The sequence below is a fragment of the Tympanuchus pallidicinctus genome, unplaced genomic scaffold, assembly GCF_026119805.1.
Source record: "Tympanuchus pallidicinctus isolate F22 unplaced genomic scaffold, pur_lepc_1.0 scaffold22, whole genome shotgun sequence".
NCBI classification, from domain to species: Eukaryota; Metazoa; Chordata; class Aves; order Galliformes; family Phasianidae; genus Tympanuchus; species Tympanuchus pallidicinctus.
The window spans coordinates 9,142,197-9,168,263 of record NW_026294739.1 but is presented as its reverse complement, the minus strand read 5'-3'; the positions used below and the strand labels follow the sequence as shown (position 1 = coordinate 9,168,263).

General features: G+C 41.6%; 1 protein-coding gene across 2 annotated transcripts in view; it reads left to right on the top strand.

Annotated features, from left to right (window-relative positions):
• Positions 1-18,937, top strand: part of PID1 (phosphotyrosine interaction domain containing 1) — a 78,797-nt gene extending 59,860 nt beyond the window's left edge. For both annotated transcript variants that reach the window (XM_052686838.1, XM_052686839.1), the window contains exon 3: positions 16,994-18,937. In XM_052686838.1, the coding sequence (XP_052542798.1) occupies positions 16,994-17,470 (477 nt within the window). In that variant the 3' untranslated portion in view covers positions 17,471-18,937. The remainder of the gene's footprint in view (positions 1-16,993) is intronic.
• The last annotated feature ends 7,130 nt before the right edge of the window (positions 18,938-26,067 follow it).

Genomic DNA, 26,067 nt, shown 5'->3' with positions numbered 1-26,067 from the left:
TGATATCAAACTATTGTAAGGTAGCACTGTTTCATCTCTTTAAGCTGCTGTGCATGAGTTACTGAGGAAGGCTGAATATTCAGCTAATTTGATCTGATTAGGATTTATTCAGATAATAATATTTACCATAAAAGTGTGCTCTGATTAGATTTATTAAATGTTACCATGAGCCATTTACCATGGAGAGAAAACAAAAGGTAAAAATGTTCTGGGAGACCAGCCAGCAACTTGGAAAGCTCATAATAAAACTATGAATAATAATAATAACAGATCTTTGACATTGATATAATCTCATTTCTGTAGTTAAGGTTCTTCACCCAAGATACTCACTTCTGGCCTTCTTTCACATACATTGTACTACCCAAGAGGAGAAGAAACAGTGCAGCTAACTCAGATGATTGTAAGGGAGTGCTCAACTTTTTGTACTGCTACATCATTTTTTTTGCTATTATTCTTTTATATCTCTCAAATATATAGGCCAGGTATAAACTAATTTTCTCCATGTTTTCCTTTACCTCGTACCTGCACCATCATGCCTGTGCTGAATATTAGTTCTGCTGCTCTTGCCCGCTCTTCTGTGAAGAAGCAAGAAGGAACAAAGAAATTGCTATTGCATTGTAGTGTCTATGAGGCAGTTGACTGAGAGGAAGCTGAGGTTTTCCGATGATACAGGGTGTCCTTTGCCCTTGACTCTGGCCTGGTTCTGACCTGGTGATGCAAGTTCGCCTCCGTCTTGGAGTTAATGAAATTCTACAAGCAAATAAATAGTAACTGAGTGTCCTGTAATGTCGGTGTACAAGTGGTGCCATAATGAGATCCTCCCAGCATTGCGAGCTGCTAGCTGAATGCCCCATCTCGGTTTCTGTTTCTTTCTTTGTTTGAAATGGCTTCTTTGGCTTACGTGAATGAACTGGTTGTTTCAGGAATCTGTTTTTGTTTTTCACTATTTATCTCAACTAAGATCTACAAGATCCAAAGTTATCCACATGTGAAGATGTGTTACAGATCTGTCTCTGTGCTTGATGCACAAGACAATGTGCTTACAGCCCCGCTATGAATCTGCTTTTTTTTCGCTTGAGAGGTGAAAGATTTGACCTCTAGAGTTGGAGGTTCATCAAGAGATTGTTGACTACCAACAGTACCCCATGGTGAGTTTTTGTGAAGGGGCTGTCATTTAAGCAGCTGTAGCATGATTATTTCCAAATCCAGTGTGTTTCAAACCGTAGATTACAAGACTATTTTGGTGGGTTGTGAGTCCACTCAACTGGTTTCAGATAGCTGTCTGCCACAGCAGGTGTGAATGCTTGTACTTGGCCACCAAGCGGCACTCCAGACCAGCAATCTAACAGGGGGAGGGTCTACTACTGTCACCAGATTGCAAGGATCTGAAATACAACTATTTGCAAGTGTGTAGACAGCACTCAATCAAACTGAATTGTTGAAGGTTAAATTACTATCTTCAGAAATGTACTATAATATCCAGTTTGACGTTTCATTATTCTGGTACAATATAAATATCAAACTGGATTAGCTGTCAAGTGGTAACAAAAAGAAACAATCATCTTTCCAAACTTTCTCCTCCAGAAAATAGGAGGAATCATAAAAAATAGGTTGTTATTGAAGGTGGATTAAAGTTTCAAAATATCCATTGTAAAAGATCTTTGGTTAGTTTGCAAGAATATTTTTTTCCTAGAAGATGCCATTATGAAGAAGGTTGGTGTTGGAGGCAGATGTTCAAGCTGCTGCATCCATTGCTGTGTATAACTTATTGCTGTTCTTTCATCCAGCCTTAGTATCGCGTCCAAGATTCTTTTTGACACTGATATTATGCTGTGTTTACGGGATGTCCAAAATGTCTGAGTACCTTACCCCACTTTTTTTAAGAAGAAAAAAAAGCAAATAAAACATTACATTTAATTGACCTTGTTGGCAAAGCCATCTCAGAGCATCCAACTGTAATTCATAATTTTAAGTTATCACAAGTCAAGCAAAACTGTGATGTGAATCAAATTTGAGTTACTGGATCATACTCAAACTTAGGATGCGCTGGAATTTAGGCAGTGCAATGTTTAAAAGATTATTCAGTGTCATAACGAATCATCCATCATACTCTGCGGATCTAGAATTGTTTATAACCATTTTTATTACAGTGAATGGTTTCTAGCTCATAGCATAATTACTATTCAAACTATGTGACATCAATGTAATTCTTTTTTGCGAGATTAATAGTTAACTCCAGCCTACTGTCTTACGTATGTAGCTGTGAAGGCAGCTGTTGGAAGAGAACCTTTAGCAGTATTTCAGAGTAAATGCACAGGGTAGAGCTCTTGTTGCTAATGAAAATGGGATATCATCACAGAGTCATATAATTTGGGATGGAAGAGACCATTAATATCATCTAGTTCCAGCCCCCTGATCTAGTCAGGGACACTTCCCACTAGACCAGGTTGCCCATCCAGCCTGGCATTGAGTGCTTCCGGGGGGGGGGGCATCTACAACTTTCTGGGCAGCCTGTTCCTGCGTCTCAGCACCCTCACAGTAAAGAATTTTTTCCTAATATCTAGTCTAAATCTACACTCCTTCAGTGTAAAACCATTTCCCCTTGTCCTGTTGCTATGTGCCCTCATAGAAAGTGGAAAGCTCCCCAGCTTTCCTGTAGGCCCTCTTCAAGGCAGGATTTATCTCTGCAGATAAGAAAGAATCTTGGTTCTTCCTGGAGTCTTCCTATCACAGAGCATTGTTAAGTCTAATGGCTGTTTTTAAAAAGAAGGAAAAGTTGGTGCCATTCACTGCAGGTTGGTTCATTGTTTAACGCTGTGCCTAGTGTTAATCACCCAGCCCTGTTTGGGGTAAATGATTGTAATTTGTCTGACAGCTGTACATCTACACATTTGGATTGAGCATAGATGCCTTCCTTCTTTCTCTAAGCAGTCTTTCAAATGTCAGCTTCCTGTGGAGGGAGGCCATATCAGACCAGGGCTGAAATTTCAGACTTTTAAACTGCAAATGCTAATCAAACTTCGTGTTTTCAGATGTCTTTAGCTCTTTTTGAGTTGCATAACTTCATTTCATGAATGTCTCTGCATTGAATATGGGACCTATGTGGGGATGCTCTCTTGTGATATTAGGTGCTCTTTGAGGACAAATTTTTAATATGCTTTCTGGTTTGTATTCAAATTGCAAAGAAGATCGTTAATTTCTAATATTTTTAATTGAAATAAAATTAAACTTTTATTGGCTAAAGTTACAGTGTTTTTATACTGGATTTATACTTCATTATGAATGGCATCCTTAAAGACTGATAATTGCAGTAATATTGGAAGTGTGGTCTTTTTTCATAGTAGGAGAACTATAAACAGATTTAACAGCTGTGTAACAGTATATACTTTAAAAACTCTCAATGGGAAGTCATTCTTCATTTTTATCTTAACAAAGAACACTTTGTGTTTTCCTCATAAGTAGCAATGGACTGTCATAGGAAAATGTATGACCAATTTCTCATGAGTTTCTGTTCTTGAACCTGATTTCCAGTGATGATTTAGGGGTTGAAAAGTGGTATTTGGGAAGTTAAGCCAAACATTTAGAATTCCAGTCGTGTGACCTAGTAGACTATTCCACTGCTTTATTGCACAAGTTCCCATTGTTAGTTCAGATTAGTTATACAACAGAAATAGATGTTTATGTTTCAGCATATACTTGTTTTAGGATTTAGCATATGATGGCTAAAAGATACAGAGCTTATATGCCTTCATTAGATACCTTCATTGATCACTCTGGGTTTGTTTCAAAAAAGAAAAAAGTGAAAGAAAAAAAAAGGCTCAGATCCTCAGTTGAGAAGTGCTGAAAGCGTAGTAGCCCTTTAGAAGGAGATGTGGCTTCATTTCACAGCCTGGCCAGTGCTGAGCGCTGCCAGCTGGTGCTGAGAGATGGGTCACCCTTGTGAGAACCCCATCTCTTGCTCTCAGGTGAGCTCACTGCCTAGGAAATTGTCTGGGTATGGGTCCACTCTTACTCTGCTCTAGCCTAGCTGAAGATGCAGAGGGGGATGATGCAGTGCTGGAGAGGGTATGGTTGGCTGAGGTGGGGTTCCTCTGTGTTTCATCATTCTGTCCTTCTCAGCCAACCAGCCCACAGTGATTAGAAATGTTATGCAGAATGTATTTAGGAGTGGAGATGGAGGTTACACTCATGCTACTGCTACAGTGATGGCAAGCTCTTCAACTGACCTTTTGTGATTTCCAGGCCCCTACTGGTAGCTTCATTTAATATACAATGTACTTTTTCCATTCTTCTCCTCTATCAGCCTAGACAGATCACTTTTGCCTCGCACAATAGCTTTTCTGCAAATTACTCATGAACATGATTAATCCAAGCACATGTCATCCCTGTATCGCCACAGGATTTTCTTCCTGATAGGTTCAAGCATTTCAGAAGACTTTAGTAGCCACGAGAATGGGCTTTTGATCCTTTTTCTGTTTTAGTTTTGGCTCAACACAGCTGTTAGAATGGTGTCTAGGCCACACTAGGGAAAAGCAGAGTATTTGTCTTGGCTCTGGTTTCTCGTTCACCGTATGGCACTATGGTTTCACTTTCATCTGTTTTGAGAGATGCTTTAGTAGTCTCATGTTTTTACATGTATCATTGATGTACTTCCACACTATGCATAAACCTGAGGTATCAGACATTCAGTTGTATATACTAAACAGCTTACCATATTGAGAAAATCTTTAATGAAGCCTTTATATTTTTGTCAGTTCTCTATGAGCTTTATAGATCTGTACATCAGTACAATTTCTTTAATGCAAGTGACTACAGGATGCACAGCTGAAAAAGAGGTGAAGGAACAGATATCTAACTGACTGATTGTTAAAAAACAGGGGATTGATGCAAACAACAGCCAGCAGTGTACCAGAGCTGGGCTGGCCATCACATTTCTGCCTGCTGTGCTCTGTGCCAGAGGTTAGGATTGTATTTGTTTCTTTACTTCACAAATGCTGGAAATCCTCTACAGAATGGGTCAAAGCCCAAACAACCTTCCTTTTAGGCAATGTCTAGGGCTAGCTTAAGGACAGTATGAAATACATCAGATAGATGTTTGTCTGACAACAGTATTGCATGAACCAGAACCAGGGCTTTGCTGTTGCTTCAAGTTGTTATACTGGCCTGTTTATCTTGATAATCATAGATCAAACAATATCATAGAACTTATAAAGCTTTTGGAAAAGTATTACTAATGCTGTTGCTTGTTTTCTCTTTATGGTTAGCTAGCAAGGAACACCTTGAGTGTTTCTGGGACCTCCAATTCTTCCTCAGTGTTCTCCCTGGCCAGCTATCCTGACCAGCTTTTATGCCTTTTCTTGTTCAAGGACGTCACAATCACATTTTGGTTTCAGCTGTTGCTCTTCTTCATGAAGTCAGTGTAAGGGGAGTGCAAACTGAAAAACACTGCTCTATTCCCTGCTGCTGAAACATGAAATAATTCCATGTGGGCTGACATTGAAGACCTGAAAGCCCAAAGTAATTTTTGCTCTATGACCTTGGTGATTTCCTTCTGTCTTTTCATTTGTTGTCAAAGATTTGACACTTTTTAATAAGAAAGAAATACAGTCATATCTTAGTAACTTCAAACTGATATCTGTTGGAAAAGAGATTGGCAATAGCTTCCTTTAACCAGGAATTTAGTAAATCTTCAGAATGAATGGTGTTTTGCTTTTCTTCTTCCGTAGTATTATGCACGTTCCAGCATCCGTCAGGTGTTTTCTTTGGCTGAGTATCACCTGTTGCGGAGTGCATATAAAGTTGAAGACTTGGATTAGGAGAGTATTATTCCCTAACAGGTAATATCGTGAAAAAAAAAAAATAGTTATACACTTACCTAAGTCAGAGCCTTCTTTGAGCATTATCCATCTACATGGAAGGAATTGCATTCATCCTCTGTTGACCATTACAGAAATCTTCCGAGCCTAAGATAATGGTTATACCAGCTGACAAAACCCAGAGATATACATCCTTTTCCACACTTGTAGTGCACCCTTGGATACAAATTTCTGTTCTCTTAGCAGGTGGGTGTGTCGTGTGCATAGTGTGTCTTTCCTTTGTTTTCATTAAAAAAAAAAAAGAAAAAATGCTTCAAGAATGTGGCAGCTTGGTTACTGGGACAGAGGAAGAATACGTGTAAGTTAAACCTATTCTTGCCATTGCATCCTTGATTTAATTAGTTCAAATACAATATCTTGTCTATAGCTGACTTTGTGTTGTGTACAAAAGAGTCTGATTGTTACTCAGAAAGTGTGAAGAACGTTATCCCCTGTGCCTAAAGCATAAAGTGAGAAGGCTGTTTTCCTTTTAAAAAGAAGCCCTCCAGAGCAATTTGGTTTACATCAAAGAGAAACATTTGCTTTTATGATTTCTTTCAGATAGTTTGTAGTACAAGTCCAAACCCAATCTGTAAGAAGTAGCCAAAGTGATTTTTGCCTCAAGTTCTTACTTGCTAAACCTAATTGTGCCAGTTATGTGTTTTTCCAAAGTACAGCAACCTTGTGTAACAGAGTAGATTTTGCTTTGGTATGTGGTCCTGTGCTGTCATCCTCCTGGACCGCCTCCAGGAGAGCACAGGTGGCAGTTCTGCTGGGATCTCACAGCTTCTCTGTTTTTATTAGCCTTTTCTGGCTGGTATCCTCTATGGTAATGACCCACCCGTGGGATGCACTTCCTTTAGATGACTTCATGGAATTTCTTCTGTTCATGTTCTAAAATTTCTGCCCAGTGTCTTAAATTAAACAAGTCTGGATAAACTGGTCAGTATTCATTCTAATCATTGATTTATGATCAAATTATCTACATTTGAGGTAGCGTTCTTATGAATGACCCAGGGATGACTATGAACTATCCAATGAAGAGTGTGCTGTGGTTTGTATTTATCTACCCTGGGAATGGTTCAGCAAGAGCTTTTTGGAATCTATATTATCTGTTACATGACTTAGTTTTTCAGGTAGGGACTAACTTGTATTTCAGCTTTTTCTCCTTGGGAAAAAAAGAAGATTCTCCAGAAAAGCACTGTGTGCTAGCTGCCTTTGCCTCGAGTGAGAAACAATTTTTCCATTTCTCCTCTTTTAAATTTATATATATATTTATATAGTGTATGTGAGTTTCTTCTTGTAGTAGCAGGATATTTTCCCACACAGGAACAGATTGGCCGGTGTAGATTTAAGTTTTTGCATACGCAGCTTAAACTTTAATGCTGTTCTTGGCTTTGCCCTGGTTTCTACCTGGTTTCAGCCCTGCAAGACATATTGGCTTGTTCCTATGAGGAGATACCAGAGGAGAGGAGTGCAAGGCTAGAAGCAGGTAATAGGGCATGAATAATGTAGTGTATGCTTTTACTGCAAACATCAAAGTGTCCAACCTACAGTAAATTCTGTGTTACCCTAAATGCTGTTTTCTCTGTCTCTTAAGCATTTTTTAGGGAGCTGTGAGACACCTTGTTGATGGAAAGCATTCCAGTAACTGTTTCTGTGGAGAACACTATCATCAGACTTCTAGGATTTCTATCAGCTATACATCGTAGTCACAGCTCGGCAATGTTACTAACTGTTAGCTAATGAGAGCTCATTGAGGCCATTGTGCTGCAGAGTGGCGGTTTTGTAGGGAGGGATGCATTTTGCTCAGAGACATCATAGACCACCTGTAATGTCCTTTGCTTGAGGAAGTTGTCTTTTGTTGTCATGCTGAAGAGTGATTTCAGAGTGTCAGTGTTGTTTTCTTCAGTACTGAGACTTTCATCCCTGTTTATACCAAGCAGCAATTGGAGTAAAGGTGCCCAAACTTGAGTGGCAGAGCATTTGCTGGGCTCCCTGCTGTGCAGGGCTTTGCTGTACAGTCCCTGCGACTGCCAGGCTGCAAAGAGGAAGATAAACAGGGAATAAATGGGGCCGCAGCTGTATTTCTTTTTCTCCTAAAGCAAGGTGGGATACAGAGCACAGATGAATGTGTTGCTCAGCAGCCATTCTGAATTCGTATTGATCCTACCGTTGCGTTTTGGCACTGTATTTTTATATCCTTTCTTTCATAGTATACTAAAAATACAGAGATCCTCTGCAAATACAAATTAGAGCAATCTTTTTAAAATCCAGACGGTTGTTTTGGTTGGCTTAGAACTGCAAGATTGGGACTTTTATGTAATGTTATTGATTATTATCTTTTTAACTGAGGTATTTATTTTTCATGAGGACAGTGAGTCGCAAGAAAAGCAGTAGAAGTCTGATCTATTTCCATCAGAAGTAGTTTCTTTTATTCCAGATATCACCAAAACTTGCAAACCAGGTTGTTGTTTGTCAAACAGATCAGCAGTAGGGCTGTTTACTACAGGTAATGTCACTAAATCTATGCAAAATCAACTTCAGGGCCAGTGAAACTATGAAAATCAGTTTTCGCCCTTTGTAAGAGTGATGACCTCTGTAATATCAGAGAAATGAGCTACGGGTATGAAGGGAGCTCTTAGGAGTTTGCTGTCTGTACAGCTGGTGTGAATAGTGATTGCTCTGACCTACTGCCTTCTGAATTATACCGCAGGAAAGCTGCTATAGTAGATACCTAAATTGAAGTAATGATAACCAGAGCTGCCTGCAGAGAGGACCTTTGCCCCGCTCCCCTTCTCTCTTTCAGACAGTCCTCCACTTCGGAGTGCTGCCTTCCAGTCTCTCCAAACCAGATGTCTTCCTTTCATTTTGCCTGAACTTGGCACTGTAGAACTCTTCCCATCCTGCTTTTTTTTTTTTTTTTTCTCCAGGTTATTCTGGATGGTGCTTTTTGGCTGCTGTGTAGACTTATCATCTTAGAGCTGAAATATATGCTGGGAGAGTGGGTTGGGGGTAACACAGCTTTTTTGGAGAGGTATGCAGGTGATGCAGGGATTAAATTAGCTAGACTAGGAGGGGGGCTTCCACACCAAGTCACTGTAAAGGACCTTGTGTTGCCTGGAGAGATTCCTAGGAGATGAAGCTCTCTGGGACCAGGCACCCTGCATCACTACCCAATTCACTGGTTCCTTATGTAGGCTGAGGATTGCTTTTGGCTCTTTCTGTACTGGTTGGAAACAGATTACCCACCTGAGCCAAATGGAAAGTGACTGCAATGAAGGCACAGGCCAACACTAAATCCGTTGTGAAAACAGAACATTGGAGACACTGTGAACCATGGCTTTTGAAATGAATTTAATTTGATATGGCATCATGATCTTCTAGGCCTATACTTACTCTTTGGGACGTGTTTGGTTTTTTTAAATCTTTGTTTTGTCTGCTAACATAACGCTGCATTGTTAAGTGGGACATTGCTGGTTAGATGGTAACATGATGTCTTAAACCACTTAGAGGCAGTGATGTTGTATTCTTTTTGTCTTTACACAGCCTGGGTTGTTGTGCCCCCAGAATGGAATTTGATCAAATATACATGAATCAGGTGTATTTATCTGAAGACTCACTTAGCAATAAAAAGAGCCATTTAACTGTATTATCTTTTAATAACATATTTAGTGCTTATTATTCTGTTGAAATATGCAAAGTCTGCTTCTCGTTGTTTCAGTGTAAGGGCTGCAGCCCAGTGTAGGCTGTACAGTGTAGTGTATTACTTTGGCAGCTTTGGAATAAAACTTTTCCTGGAGATGCTGTAAATTTTGAGTGCTAGAAAAAAATCTCTTTGCTAAGTCATGAAGCTCATTTCACATAGTGATACATGGAGGAGATGTAAAACTAATAATTCTGTTCTTTTATAGGAGACTTTGAAGATGTGGGTATAGTTGTGTTTATATGGCAGTTAATATTTCCGTGGTCTCCTTTTTTCTTGGGGGGAATGCATTTACAGTATGGGGAGGATAGCAGAAGGAACAAGAGCTGCCATTTCTGGGACTCTTTTGTGTCTTTGTGGTTTGTTTTGTGATTACTGTGCTTGGGTTTTGTTTTTGTTTTTTGCTTTTTTCCCGATTTTACTGGTCTTGCAACACTCAGTGGGAGGAAGAGCTGAAATGGTTTAGTTTTCATCCTTTTAATTTATTTTTTAATCCCTGTTTCTCCTTCAATATAGGCCTAACACTTCTTGAAATACAAAAACAATCTGTAATCGTCTTCAGCTGGCTCCTTTCCCTTTTGCTCTTAATTTCAGGTGTTGTTAAGCTGTGCCAAAAAGCAAGCACAGTTGAGCTATTTGGTCTCAAGAAATCGATATCTTAGTAACATGGGTTTTGCTCATTTTTATTACTTGGCATCTTCTTTTGAAAGGAAGAACTAAAGGGGAAATACAAAGATCTCATGGGTAATGCTCAAAGAACGGAACCCTAAGAACAAATCTCTTAACCATAAAAGATCCTGAAAAACATGCAATTCTCCTGGCTTTCTGGGAGTACTTTAGTATCCAAAGTGTTGGAGAGTATATAAAGTGCCTTAGTGGAAGCAGTGGCCCACATTATACAGCCGTTCCTGTACTCATCCTTTGCATGCTCCATTAAATACAATTGGAGGTTTTCGTAGGACTGATGCCAACATGAGCTTTCAGTGAGCTGGAAAGGGAAAAAAATGAAAGCAACCAGCTTGTTCCCCCTGTACCCATGTGCTCCTTCCCTCTGTTACAAGATAACAGCTGTGAGGAAGCTAGGACCGAAAAGCTTTCTGAAACATGATGAGTTACTTAATCTGATTTCCATCCTTGATAGATATTATAAATAATGTGTAAGAAAAGATGTAATGATGTAATTTAAGCATGAAAATAAATGAGGTCCTGTATTGGGGGAGATTATTCTCATACAAACTTACGCCACATTCTCCTAGCAGAAGAGTCTTCTCAAAGTAACTTTTGAAATGAGAAGGGATAGTTTTGGAAGGATTTTGTCTGAAGGGTTGTCCAAGTAATTGTCAGTAGTAACTGGAGTGCGGGTTGGTTTTCTTCTTGCTTCCCTGGCTGCTTCCTCATCGCTTCTCCTCACCCTGAGAAGTCTCCTGAAGACAGCAGGAAAAGACCTGGGGTATCCAAGAAAGGATTTCTACCCAATAGTGACTGAGCATAGATAAGGGAAGTTATGTGAGGCAAGGAGAGGAGTCGAAAGAGGAAAGTGATCTAAATATCAAGATGAAAAATAATTCAGAATAAAAGCAGTCATAATCTTGTACATTTGGGTGTCCAGCCATCCTGCTGAGGTTCCTTATGATCTTGTTCATTCATTTATGTCTAGCACTGCAACTATTTTAAATTGCTGTTAGAATTTGTGTGATTCCTTGACTTTCAGATAGTGCGGTATTCACTCACACTGAGACCCAAGTGTCTCTGAGTACAAGCTAATTTCAGCTTGCTAGTTCCACTTGATTTCATTTCAGACTCATCTCCACAAGCCAAACCACAAAAAGAGTTTCCTGTCCAGTGGAAAATGAAATGCAAAAGAATATCCCTTTGTTGTTAATGGGTGGCTGCAGGGAGCGGTGCTGTGGAGGATGCAGAGCTGGCTCTGCCTGAGGTTGTCTTTGGGCTTAGTTAACTGGGTTTTGCCAGTTGGACAGAACGTAATAGTCTGCTCTTACTGAGGACAGTAATTTTATATCCCGGATAGTTTATAAAGAAACTCACTGAGCAGCAGTCTGGTGTAATACAAGGTGAAAAGATCAGACTGCTGCATTTCTCAGGGTTGTGTGTCCAAAGGAGACCTCACTTGCTGCCTTCTTTATCCTATACTGGCTATTTGGCTTGTGGAGCCAGTTTGCTTTTTTTTTGTTTGATTCCTCTCAATTGATTCCAATTAAGCTGTAAAAAGTAAATCTTTTCCAGCACATTTATTTACCAAACATGAAATTTATCAACCATCACCATTCCCTCCTTGCCTTCATGCAGTGGTAGGAATTAGGGCTTGAGCCCCATAGGTGCTCGGCTCTTTGGAGCTTGGTGTTCCTGCTGCTCACCCAATATACCACCGTGGGAAGCCTGGCTGGCAGCTCCCTCCCCAGAAGAAGGGTGTTCCCTTCTTCTTCGAGAGCTGCATTTTTGTTCCTCAGCAAGATCTGATGTTAGCGAAGGGTGGCAGTTCCTCTCCCTCCTAAACTGAAGGGCAGCCATCAGGCAATGGTTATTTTCCATTAGATGGTTGCCCAGCTCAATCTGCTCTCCCTCTGAACTGCTTCTCTAAAATAAAACGCTTCTTCACACGTATCTGTGAGCCACTGCACTTACGGAGCGTTTCTGTGGAGCCCAGCAGTTCCCACAAAGGCCTCATGTTTGTGCTGTGAAAGCTTTGCTTGGAAGGCCTCTGTGTGGGCAAAGCAGCCGCGTCAGGCAGAGCAAACTGTGCAGCCTTTTTTCTCCCCTTAACTGAGTTAGCTTTTTGGGTCTTGAGCAAACGTTGCTTGAATGCAGATCACAATATTTGCTTAGTGACCCAGTGGAATGTCTGGGATATTTTTATTTTTTCTCCAGAGCCAAAAAGTGCTCTTTGGCTCTACATCCCTGCACTGCTGGCCTGAAGCAGTCGCTGCCCACGCGCAAGCAGGGCTGGGCCAGGCCAGGCCAGGCCATGGGACGTCGGCTGGCAGCGAGTGCTCTAGCGCTGCGCTGGTGGTGGTTGATGAAGGTACTGTGAAAGCACAGGGAGAGCATTGGGTGCTTGCTGCATGCTCCCACTGCAGCAATGCCTTGTCTCCTGGCTGGCCTTCCCGATGCTGTACTGTGTCCCTGTCACTATAGCTCTGGCAGACATCATGGCCAGTCCTGCCAGGCTGCACCAGGACTGTGGGAGAATAGAGAGAATCCAGAGATATCTGAGCATCCAGAGATGATGATAGGAAGGATAGAGAGCCATATGGTGGGGGAGAGAGTCACCAGCGCTGAGATCAGTTAAGATTCCAGCTTCTTCAGGGCTGTTGTACTATCCCAGCTGGCTTTCCTTTTCCTCTCCCAGGGCCAGCCACTGCCTCTGTGGGATCAGCCACTCAGGATCATTAACCTTCTCTCTGCTGCTGTTACACTCTGTGATGGTGCTGTTTCGGTAACAAATACTGTACTTCATATCAGAGCCTGGACTTGGGTGATTGCAGATACGCAGGGTAAAATAACTGATGGCTCAAGTCCAGTGCTTCATTTCATTATTTTTTTTTCATTTTCTTTGTTAACTGTGTTAACAAGGCGCTTGTTGTCTGATGTCAAGGAAATAAGATATATTAAATAATCAAGTAGTTCATTTTCTGTATGACTTTTTGATCACAGTCTTGAATGAGAGCTCCTGGAGTCCTGTGTGCATCCATGTTCCCATGCCAGACTCCTGTGCCAAGAGAGCATCTGCCCCTGCGTAATGTAATAATTATACCTCTTTACAGCTTGGATCCACTTTCCTGGAACAATCTTAATTGACAGACTGGGGATGGGGGACAGAGGGAGAAAAGAAAATTGGGCTACTTGACTTCTGGAGCTCAGGTGAAGAAAAATTTATGGCAGAACCAACTTATAATGTGGAGCTTTTTGTGCCCAGTGGGCCATCAGCTGCATGGTGCTATGGAGCTGTGCTTGGTATGTATAGGAGCTGAGCTGTTCTTTTCTCAGACGAGCTGAAGGTAAACAATATGTGCTCAATTATGAAGAAAGGAACTGTGTCTGAAAATTGAAAAGTCCTTATTACATTTGACATCAGACTGTGATAGTAGTGAAGATTTCTGTCAGCTGCTCCTTTGGTCTTTTTAGAGTTTGTAATTAGGCTTTGTCAAGCCTAGTTATTAAAGCATATTTTGACTATATTTTACTGGACTGAAGACATTTAAAACAACATAAAAATTCTCCATGGTTTTATTTGTCCATCATAGGGAATGGAAGACACATCATGTATGTTGACATGAAGCATCTTTATGTGTCTGTGGCTGTTATGAAAGGCCAAGGCATGGTGTTATTCCACTGAGGACAGTTTTGTCAGATACTGACATCGGTGTTGGCAAGTCTCTAGGGCAAAATAAGGAGCTCTTCAGAGCATCTTGGCTTTTCCTCAAGGTTTGAATGTTTGCAAGCTCAGAAGTGCTGAAACCACAAGTATTCGGTGTTGTGTTGGGTAGCAGTGGATTGCCTGCAAGAGAAAGATCTGATGGAAAGTGCCAGTTTTCGCAGAGAGGATGGAAAGAACATAGATAATTTTTAACATGCACAGGTAATCCATAGGGAATTGGATCTTCCTTGGAAAAATGAGATGCACAAACCGAGGACTGCAAGAACCATAAGGAAATATATTTCTTCCCCTGGAAGAAGGTACAATGTGAGATACTTGTGTTCCTTAAGGTTAACACAGTGGCACTGATAGGCTCTTCCGTTCCCTTCCTTCCTTTTTCTTTTTCCTTTTTTTTAACTTTGTGAATGCCTCATTATATTGTCTAAGCATAAGTATTTATGAATGTGTCCTCAGAGGAAAATGATTGTATATAATGATGATGCAATGCGTTGTGTAAGGAAGCAACTTTCCAAATGCTGCTACACCGTTATGCCATGGCACACTGGGGACAGTAAGACTGTTAAGTCCATTTTGGTAAGTGAGCCATCACCCCATCCTTCTCACTAGCTGCTTTGCCCCTAGTGTGTGCATCCAGAGTAATTCACCACTTTTCTTCATCTAATAACTTTATTTAAGGAATTACTTTTTAACACCAGAGCTGGGCAGCCCACATGGGAGTTGGTAGCTGTCAGGGTGCTGTTGGCAGCAGGGGGAGGAGCAGCCTCTGCTGCTGGTGGTGCCCTGAGCATTGCCTGGGTATCACTGCCAGTATGCTGCGGTATCTGCCATCTGCCTCTTGATGCAGCCCTTCTCTGCTGGGCCTCAGGTTTTGGGTTCAACTCTGAGGTGTTCCTGTCTGCATACTCCAAGCAATCCTGGTCTTCTCTAGGGCACAAACGTTGCAGCAGTGGCAGCACCTCTCCTTCAGCCATGCATTCAGAGCAGCATTTGGGCAGTGACAGAGTGCGTGAACAGGAGGCTAATTCTCCTTTCCTCAGGGTTTAAGGGCTTTCTTTCTTAAGGGCTTTGCAGATCTCCTTGAAGTCTGTGAAGGAATTCTATTGCTGCAGTGGGCTTTGAATCTGACCCCAGATGCACAATTAACTTGCAGCACGTGTTAGTCTTTTGCTATCTTGCTTGCAAATATGAAGTGGTACTGAGCAAACCTTTGGAGGATACGCTGAGTACCTGTGAACATGCAAAGCTGCACATTGATCTCCATCTTTTCAAAGGAGCATGACTGTGGATGTATGTCAGACTACCCCACAGTATGTTGCAGCTGCATACTCTTTGGTCTTTTATGTGCTCTTTGTACATGTTCAGTTGGCATTACAAGCTCTGAGGTTTTCTCTTATGTTACTGTACAGTACTTCAGGGAACTCATCTCTCATCACTAATAAAATAAAACAAAACAAAACTCTGGTAGGTCTTGCCTTGCTAACTGCTCTAGCTGGTGTGGTTCCCACTGTGCCAAAAATTATAAAGCCATACAAGATTTAAAATATTCCCAATGCAGAGGAACAATATTTATAGACAAAGAATAAGACTTCTTATTTTGAAATGTCAGTGCTATGAAATTGCTTTTTTGGCAGGAGTGTTTAAGCCACATGAACTTGCAGTACTGTTTTGTAAGCTTATTCCTTAATTATGACTTAATTTAGGTCTCTGAGCTTAAGAAAACCAATGAAACTAGCAGCAAAATATTATTTTTGTGGAAAATCTTGTTTGTGTGGAACACAAAATTTGTATTCCTTGTGGATTTTTGGTGTTTTCAAACTTGTATTTCTTTCTTTTAATCTTTTTAAAGCGTGTAAAAAATAAAATACTGATGCTGTGTACTTAATACAATGTTTTGAAGAAATAAGCTTGGAAAGCGCGTGTGATTACTTTTTCCCCAATCACCTTGAGTAAAATGCACATGATATTATAAGGCATCATGAAATGCACCAAATTCTACCTCAAACAGTAACTGCTGAAAGAGATAATTTAGAACTAATTCTGCTTTCATATATTTGTTCATAAATGCAGCATTCTAACAATAGCAATAAGGAGAATAATCTGTGTAATCGTATTTTTATAGTATTACTCTTTTTCTGGAGGAAATCTCTTTTCCCAGATTAAGCAGTCTTCCATTCAGCTGTGAGTGGAATAATGCTTCTTTAGCAGCTGAGGAGAGTTAAGGGAATTTTTTTTTTCCACAGACTTAATATGGCATTTTGATAGGGACCACTCAGTAACTTTGACTTTTAGTGAATGAAATAGGGCACAGGCATGAAAACTGCTTTTTTTGTGTAGATTAGATAAAAGGAGAAGTAAGCAAAATAGCTGTACAGAAATCTAGCATAATCACATCTTCTTGCCTTCACTGCTAGATTATTATTATTCTTTCTTAACAACTTATTTTCTTAAATCAGTGTAGGCAATGTCTTAGCCCTGTAGCTCAGCCCTTTTCAAAGACAGAGTCTCGAACAATTTTGAGCTATTCCTGGCTTAATACTTAAGTAGAAATAGTGGAAGCAGTAAAGAAAACAAACATTTAAATAGTTTTAATTAAGTCTTCTGCTGTGACGGCGCTCTTCTGATCTCTACTATTAGTGTCTGAAAATGATACGAATAAATAATCTGAAAATAGTATAAAATTAAAAAAAAAAAAAAAAGTGGCTAGCATCCCAGCTACCTGAGGCCTGCTCCTGCTAATACAAGCTTAGGGGCATGGGCTTTCAACCTGAGCTTTTACAGGTGACCTGAAGAGAGTGCAATCCCTTGAAACTTGGAGACTGAACACTTTTAGTGTTGGAATTTGAATGGTGAAATCATTTGAAGAAACAAATGCCTGGCAACCAGTTCGAAGTTTTTTAATGAAGCGATGAGGTTTACAGGGAAGTTTGGGAAGTGAGTTGCTTTTATTTTCCAGGCAAAAGAAAGTTCCCCGGGGTAGCAGGAAGCAACACTGGAATCTAGTGCCTGTGTTTCACCTATCTTTGCTCTTCTCTGCAGGTTACATATTTGGGTAAAGTTTCCACAACAGGGATGCAATTTTTGTCAGGCTGCACAGAGAAACCAGTCATTGAATTATGGAAGAAGCACACACTTGCCAGGGAGGATATTTACCCAGCTAATGCTCTTCTGGAAATTCGCCCTTTCCAAGTCTGGCTGCATCATCTAGACCTCAAAGGCGAGGCAACAGTCCACATGGATACCTTTCAGGTAGCACGTATCGCCTACTGCACTGCTGACCACAACATCAGCCCAAACATCTTTGCTTGGGTCTATAGGGAGATCAACGATGACTTGTCCTACCAGATGGACTGCCATGCTGTAGAGTGTGAGAGCAAGCTGGAGGCCAAGAAGTTGGCTCACGCCATGATGGAGGCCTTTAAGAAGACTTTTCACAGCATGAAAAGTGATGGCCGGATCCACAGGAATAGTTCATCAGAGGAAGTGTCTCATGGATTTGAATCTGATGATGGCTGACTGAACTCATTCATGATTCAGCAAAGGCAGAAACGGCCTAGGGAATCAGAGCTGATAGATGAATAAGCAACAGTTGAAACTGGGGAACAGAAAAACTGCCAAACCCTTGGCTGACTAGCTTTTTAAATCAAGAGAGTAATTTGGTACCTAAAGATATGCATCATTAAAGTAATTACGTTTCATTGAAACCTGCTGCTGTTGTAAACATGAGAAAAAAGCTTCCCCCTCTTTTGCCCCAGATGTCTTGCACCCACTCATTGCAGCCTCTTTCTCATCTCTATAGTTCAGGTGCACACTGCAAAGTAGAGTCGTTCCTGTTTATCTTAAAAGACTGGACAGGCAATATTATTGGTTGCTCCTCTGGTGTTCCTAGCTGGAGGATGATGATGCAGAAGACCAAGTAGGCCTGGAAAGCCCTAATGGCTCCTAAAGAATCTCTCTCTGTGATGCATCACAAAAATAATTTGATCATACATAGGCTAAGACAGCCATACATAGCCTTTTAGACTAGTGGCCTAGCATTCTGCAGTTAGTTCACATTTCACGGATTAAAGAATGAAAAAAGATGCTTGTATGTACACATTATATCATATGCTATCCTTTATTTTATTCATTGTACCTGTTTTCTTAATATACCTGCTGCCACCTCTTTCATCAGCACCAGTAGTTGCAGACTGCAGGATACCAAAAAGGGTGGGCCAAACTCCCTCAGTGGCTAGGAGTACAGCAAGCCAGCACCCTTATCCGGGCATTTTCGAGCCCTTATTTTGCTGCCCAAGTAAGCGGCCCACTGTTAAAGAGTTGAGGGACTCTTGGGTCTGTTGTCAGTGTTTGAACTGTGACTTCTCATCAACCTCAGGTCTGAAGTGGTGTGAAGATGGTAGCCTCAACTCTGTGTTCTGTTGGCCCTGGCTGGATGGAGCTGGTGCTTCCTAGTCAGGAAGCCAGGGCTGCATTACCATAAAAATCAAAGGAAATGGTCCAGTAGGAGCCAGATTTGAATAACTGTTCTGGTTGAGAAGCTCATTTTAAGATTCTCATACCTTTCCTTGTTCACAGATATAAAGAGTCATGCCTTTCTTAAATGCAGATGTTTAATAAAACTCAGATAAAAGGAAAAACTTGTTTCACTTAATATTTTTTAAGGCCAAGAGCAGATCAATACTTTGCAAGTAATGCTGCTCCTTTATACAATGCTATTTGTAATGTTGGTACTGTTAGGGGCACTGGGGCACCTTACAGAGGCCTTAAAAGAAAGCAAATTGAAGCAGATAGCTCACTGTGCTTTGTGGGTTTATGTGTTTGTATGTGAGTGCGTATGTGCAAGTCCAATGTTAAAGCATGTAGACTGAGCATGGAGACATACTGAGGAGGGCCTTGAAAATACGCTTATTGCTTTACAATGTATGTAAACTATTCTGCAGCATAAATGCATTCATACTTTAATAAAAAAAAAGTTTGAGTTAAGATGTGGGAATCTTAAGCTGTCTTTCCAAAGAAAATGATATGGTTTTGTTTCATCCATGTGGGTTTTCTGTTCAGTTGCTCGTGGGGAGTGAAAATGTCTATTTATTTCCATTTAACGTTACAAGTCTTCATGAGTATTATCCTCAATATTTTTTAAAATTTTTCATGTAAATTATTACTAATGAATTTACTCTCACTAAAAAAACACCAAGCTACACTATATAGACAGGATTTATAGTTTTGGCTTTGAAGAAGCCTTCAGAGATACCCCTCCATCAAACCATCAGGCCAGTTTAAATTAACTCTGCTTACAGAAACTGCAGAATAGCTAACAGCTGAGGTGTGTGTAATGCTGTAATTCTATAACATGATGGAAAGTACAGCAGTAGTAGCAGGGTGGCACAATCCCAGGCTGCAGCAATTAATAACAAGCCCAAATGCAGCAGCTGTAGGGCAAAGAAAAACTACTTACCTTTAGAGGGTCTCCAGCAGGCAGGGATCTCCAGAGAGATCCTCTTGCTTCCACTGCCAACTCTTAAATGAGCTCTGTGAGGGGTGGCTCCTGGCTCCTCCCCTTCCAATCACTGGTACATTGCGTGCACCTGAGCTCCCCTGGGTTGGCCCTGCTTGCCCACCAGGTGCTCAATCACTGGTTCAGGCCATGACTCGGCATTTCTGCTGCAGTGTGGCATCAGACTGTGGGCTGGGGAACAAAACACCAGGCCAGCAGGTTCCAGGGCTGTTTGTTTCTGTATCTTTGGATGATCCTCTGTTTCCAGATATGGCTTTAACTTTTTTAATTCCTACAGTGCTCATTTGGAAGCTGGGGGCTGTGTGTAGGCTGTATGTTGGTCAAAATAAAATCTGAGGCCTGTCACACATGTATCTTTGTTTTTACCAAAGACAAAATGAGGCAACACTTCAACTTTTGACAAATGATTTACACAGAGATGTTGCCATGTTTTCACATCTTTACTTGTTTGAATGTTCTGCCACCAAAGCTGCTGCCCTGGTTCCATCATCTCAGTCTGGTGAGGGCCCTACAGTTCTGCACGTAGCCCATGGCACAGCGGCTGCCGCATGCACAGCCCCCAACAGCCTCGCACTGCCAGGAGAAGCTGGGGCAGTTCTCGCAGAGGCAGCTCCTGCAGTACCCAGCACTGTGGTGTCTGCAGTATTCCTCAGCATCCAGAGACTGAGGGTTGTGGGGCAATTTTGAATGACAAAAATGAAGTACAAAGCAGAAGATTCTAATCCCCGTGATCAGAACTTCAGACCGTTTGAAAAACGAACCAGATATTTTCTAAGGCTACAAGCATGCAGGAGGATGTGAGGGAACGTGAGCTCCAGTTCATCTTAGAAAATATGAGATTTGAAAAATAATCAGTTTCATGAGTTTGGATCCTTAGATTACTTTGAATTCTGGCCAAATCCCTCCACATTATCAACACCAAATGTGTGATGCTATTTGCATGAAGGAGAAAAGCTTTGACTCCACAATATCCAGAGTATGAGTTATGGCTGAATATTAGTTGCCAGTAGATACGGAATGAAACAATACATTAAACTCTTCCCTCAATTAATCTGCTGGAAAAGGAAAATCATAACATTTCCATCAGAAGTCCCTTCCAATTGGCTAAAGACTTTTCTTTTCCACTACAAAGAGCTCAGTTTTGGATCTCACCATATCCCTTTGTGGGCTGACAAGTTCCTTCAGCGTCAGCCAGGAGAACTCCGAAGGGCTTTCTTTTTGTTTGTAGGGGCCATAGGGAAGAGTTAAATATCTAAGTAAGTGTGCTATTAGAAATGGAAGAAGAGTGGAGAGCCTTGAGGTCATTAGATCTCAACATCAGTGCAGAGCACCATTAGGTTCTCTGTGTACACTTAGATATATATACACATATACACGTGTACATATGCATACATATCTTTAAATTTGATGCTTGCTAATAAGTTTTTCATGTGTTGTGGGTACATGAAATCAGAGGTGTGTTTGTGAAGGCACATCTCCATGACACTGGTCAGATAAATGGCTGACTTTTTTTTTTTTTTTTTAGTGGGAAGCAAGTTACCTTGTCTATCTACATATAGCATTTGATATCCTATATTTATTATTTACCATTTACCACCAGAGCCAGCTCATTCCATGCCCAATTAGCTGCTATAAGAATGATGTATGATTGGACTCATTTTTCCCCGTGGCAGTGGAGCTCTGAATCGAGATCTCTTAAATTATTAATTTGTGTGTAATTGGGAAGTGATAGTTTAAATGTATGGTTGTTATCCTGTTGTCTAGTGTTAAGTCTGCTAAGAATTTATAGAGAATGCATCCTGTGTAGAAAATAGGGCATTCATTATAACTTTTTTCTTATGTGATTTTAAACAGATATGGGGTATTTTTCAAAGGTTCTTCTTTTGTGAAGGCCAATCACAGAGTTTATTTCCTTTTGTGTACAATTTATGGTGACTGGCTGCCCTTAGCCACTGCACCAGGAGTGCGTAAATGGGCTTTTTATCTCCAGAGCACCATCTTCCTGCACGCTGCCCTGGGGCCAGGCTGGGGGCAGATACATTGCTTTAATGAAAATGAGTGTATGTCTGGAGAGATGCTATTCTGTCTTGGGCAGTGTGCTGTCTGAAAAGAGTTTTACAATATGTTGGCAGGACAGCCCCAGTGCATGTGCTGCCAGTGGGATCATGGCTGCGAGAGCCATGGGTGCAGCAGCTGCTCTTGGGCAGGACAGATACAAACCTGTTTTACCCTGCTGGAAGAGGAGCATCAGATCATGCATTTCAGCAAGAGAAGTGACTGTAGCAAGCTCTTCTGAGAAGAACTGAGTTGAGGAAGTAGACTTGTAATGCACACCTGAGGCAGCATTAAAATACGTGGAGTAACAATCTCTACCTCCCAAGCGCATCCTGGCAGTACTTTGGAAGATAATCCTAATGCTGTTCGAATGACCTAACGCGGTGGAGCTTGAGCACGAGCCTTGCATCTTGTACTAGCAGGTCATGTAGGCAGAGATGTGATTTCCAATTACTGCTAGGCAGGAGGGGAGCATCTGAGAGTGCTTGTTTTGTTTTGGAATGTCTCCAGTGGAAGGCGTATATGAAAAGTCTTCTAATGTCTCCTCATCAGGAGGATGTATCATGTATCAGCAGAGAGACTGGGTACTTCCATGGACAAGGTGAGAACATCCAATGAAAAGGCCACAATAGCAGCCCAGCAATCATGGTAAAAAAGTGTTTTTTATTACTGTGCATATTATGGTACAAAACCTGACCATGCCTTCCCAAGGGAGAATTACTATGCTGACTGTGGTGCCTCTTTTCTTTCCCAGCTTTCACCACCAGAAGAGTGGAAAGATGTTACCAGATAAGTTGTCTGTTGTGCTTTGATTTGTGTTCTGCATTACATTCTCTGTTATTTTCCTGTAAATTGTATTGCTGTGAGAAAGAGAGGAAACATAATCCTATGAATAATGCATAATGTGGATGGTTTTTTTTGCTTTTTCGTGAGCAGCATAGAATTTCTGGGAACAATGGACAGGAGAGGATTGCTGGTGTTGCCTTACAGATTTCATTCAGGGAAAGAAGTAATGTTTGAAGGTTGGTATCAGTCATGTGCATGTGGAAAAAGTAAGTCATCGCTATCTATGTCCAATTAGTTACCTCTTGTTTAGAGGGAGTGGAAAGAGTTTCAGACATAATTACTGTGGATGTTATTAATGAAGGTTTTCTTGCACAGTTGGGTTAGATTCTTGTGGCCTTGCTCCTGAGTGTTTGGTGCCATGCCACTGCTCCCTGGCTCAGGCTCCTCTTTAATGGATCCCAGACCAGGCAGTTTCAAGTAACAGCAGATATTCCAAATCCTGAGAGAATAATGAGATATGCAGAGGAATGTCAAAGGAAACTCCTCTGGAAAGGAAAAATAAGGTTAAATGATGACATAGTTGCCAGTGGCATATTTTCATAGCCGTAACAGATTTCGGGCTTATCCAAATGCAGAAACAGGTGAAAATGGAATTGTGCTCCACCACAGAGGTGCTCCGGGCTGAAACACAGTGCTTCGTGCTCACCTGGGCTCTCCTAAGGAGTTTGTTCCTGATATTCTATGGTGGTTTCTCCAGGTGATTTCTTTGTGTTTGTTCTTGTCAGCTCTCCTCAAACAATTAAAAGGCACTTGTGTCTCTCTTTCCTGTTTTTAATCACTGTTTCTGTTCAGCTGTGAAGGGAAGAGTGCCATGAGGAGCTGGAGCCAGACACACCGTGCCAGGAGCTGCGAGATCTCTGCTTTACTGCCGTGGCGCTCCTGCTTTGCCTGCATCCTTAGGATGTCACCATCACCTCCAATAAGCTTTGTTCTGCTTTGTGGGTGCTTTGTCTTTTGTAGATCCTGTGCCCCAATGACATTTGTGACCTGCCAGAAAAAAATATATCTATTTCCCCAAGTGTTCTGGAATTGTTTATGTGATAAAGTGTTGGTCTGCAGGGAGCTGAAGGGAAAATGCCAGGACGACCTTCCTACTGTTGGCAGGAGGATGACCAGCAGCAAGTGCCTGGCAGTCTCTAATTGACTCATTAGAGGTCTCTGTGGGTGTGCTCACAGGAGAGTAGGCACGTCTGTACTGCCTCCGCTGGTGAGAAGCACGGATGTCAGGATGGCAGTGCGGACAGGACTGGGGTCCCAGGTGGTGTGGGCCAGCCCAGGCATCACTGGATGTGGGGTGCTTCCACAGCTCAGACAGGCTGTGGGTCAGTGAGAGCTGGGGAAACCATGCCAGGTCAGGACATTCCTGCAGTGACTCTGCAGGAATCAAAGAGCTTCATCTGCCAGCAGGACAAGGTGATGCTAAGTTGTGCTGAGCTGCCCTAGGCCAGCCCACTCCAGTGCAGCAGGTTGCCACGTTCCCTGTGCCTTGCTTACAGAAATCTTAATACATGCTATTAGAAATTGTAAGAACAAAGAGTTTGAGCACAGTTTATATTTTGCTTGAGCACTGCAGTGGGTCTCAGCTAATTCATCAGCAGTGGTTCGTTCTGCTCGAAATCCTAGGGAATGGCTCCTCTCCTGGGGCATTTCTTCCAACTTAATTGCCAAGTTATAGTGAAATACGAGGTTCGTTGTTGTCTGCTGGAGCACTGGGATTCTGTTTTGTTGGCACATTTTTCATGACCCCATGTCAGCAGCATAACTAGGCTATGAGATAATTTGTATGCTGTAGACGAGCAGCTGAATGCATCTTCTCCAGAGAGAAAAATAAGTTTGATCAGTCCTGCAGCGTTAATTAGGTAAAACTGAGAAATAATTTTAATTTTGTAGATTAAATGATGTCAGACCATGTAAGATGTTAGTAACTGCTATGCAGGTGGAAATTGAAATGGTCAAAACTGGCAAAGTGAGACAATAAAAATGAGAAAAACAGTACCTGTGTTTGGAAAAAAAGAATACTACAGCTCAAAAGGCCGTATAAAAACCAAAAGGAAAGAGTGGTGTGCTCTTATTTCCCTGCTTCAGTGCTTTAGTTTTACAATAGCTTTCCTCTCATTTCCTAATTAAGCAGTTTTGAAGTTGTGAGAAAGGACAACTGCCCTGTTAGCCCAGCTCCTCCTCCTGGTACCGTTGCAGGTGTCCCGGTGTTGCATGATTTTGGATGCAGTAGGTTTCGTTGGAGTATTGTTGGCAGCAGGGATGAGGATTAAATGGCATAGGAAATACAAAAGAAGCAGATTTGTAATGATGTCTGCTATCTCTCTATCTCTCTGGGATGTATGTTGCTTTAAGGGGCGATGAAGGATGGATTCTGTGCCAGCTTTTGCCCTGCACAAATCTCTCTGTGCAGAAGGTAACTGCGTACAGTAAAAATCTTTTTATTGGGAAGTGCAGCAGTGACCAGCCTGGCAATGCAATTCTCTGGCTTCCTGGAAAACAAGCGTTTCCATGGGAGTATTAGAAATCCTCCCCAGGAGCTGAAGCTGCCAAGGCTCATTGTGCCTGATCCCAGCAGCCTGGTCGAGGAGGGACATCAGCTCCTGCTGGTCACCACAGAGCTGCAGCTGGGGAAACAGCTCACAGACAAGGTCCAGTCTTTGTTTTGTTTTCAAAGCATTTTGCCTTTTGTTTCTTATTTCTGTGGTCCCTGCCATGTCAGCCCAGGATCCTCTGTGGCCAGAGGTCCTGCTCTGCTCACTGTTGGAGGCTGTTTCCTTCACCAGCTGCATAGCACAACTGTTTGTGCAGCTGAGCCATGGTGCACCTAAACTTAAACGTGAAACTCACAGCATGACAGAATCATAGAATCATCAAGGTTGGAAAAGACCACCAAGATCATCTACTGCAACTGTCAGCCCATTCCCACCATGCTCTCTCAAGCACGCACCTCAGTGCCACATTTAACCTTATCTTGCAAACCTCCAGGGACACTGACTCCACCACCTCCACGGCAGCCTGTGCCTCTGCCTAAGCACTCTTTCTGAGAAGAGATTTTTCCGGATATAAAATGGTGGGAGAGTTGTTGAAAACTCTGCTTTGGTGCCTACCATATGCATCTTGGTAGTCACAGAAGAGCTTCGTCTCCATACCTCAATGTCCTACATTGGCATGAGGTACCTAGTGCCACTGGCTGAAGGTCTTTGGGCCGCCATTCTGTGGCACATTCACCAAAAAGGAAAAGAAAGGCGATCATGGCATTAGCATGTAGCAAAACCTGAGAGGGAATTTACCCAGGATTGTTTCCTATGACATTTTAAACCAAAGAAGGTTGGTAAGATTTTGTCCAGTGGAGTAATACATGTTCAACAGCAGAAAGAGGAGAAAAGCAGTGAAGGTAATAGGCTTCATTTTTCAGAGCTTCCTGACCCCATTCTCATTTGTTGGGACCTGGTTTGAAGTTCGAAGAGACCCACAGTGAAGACACAAGATCTCACGATGCAAATAAGAGAAAATGAGTTTAACGAGTACTGCATGCTCTACATCCCATAATTTTACCACTGAACTCTCAGACTTCTCGAAACTACTCTGAAATTGGCAGCCTAGACTTAATATTTTCTACCATTTTGCCATCACATGCAATTTTAGTTCTCAAGTGACTCCAATTTTAAACTTTCAGTGATTTAAACAGCTGCACTGT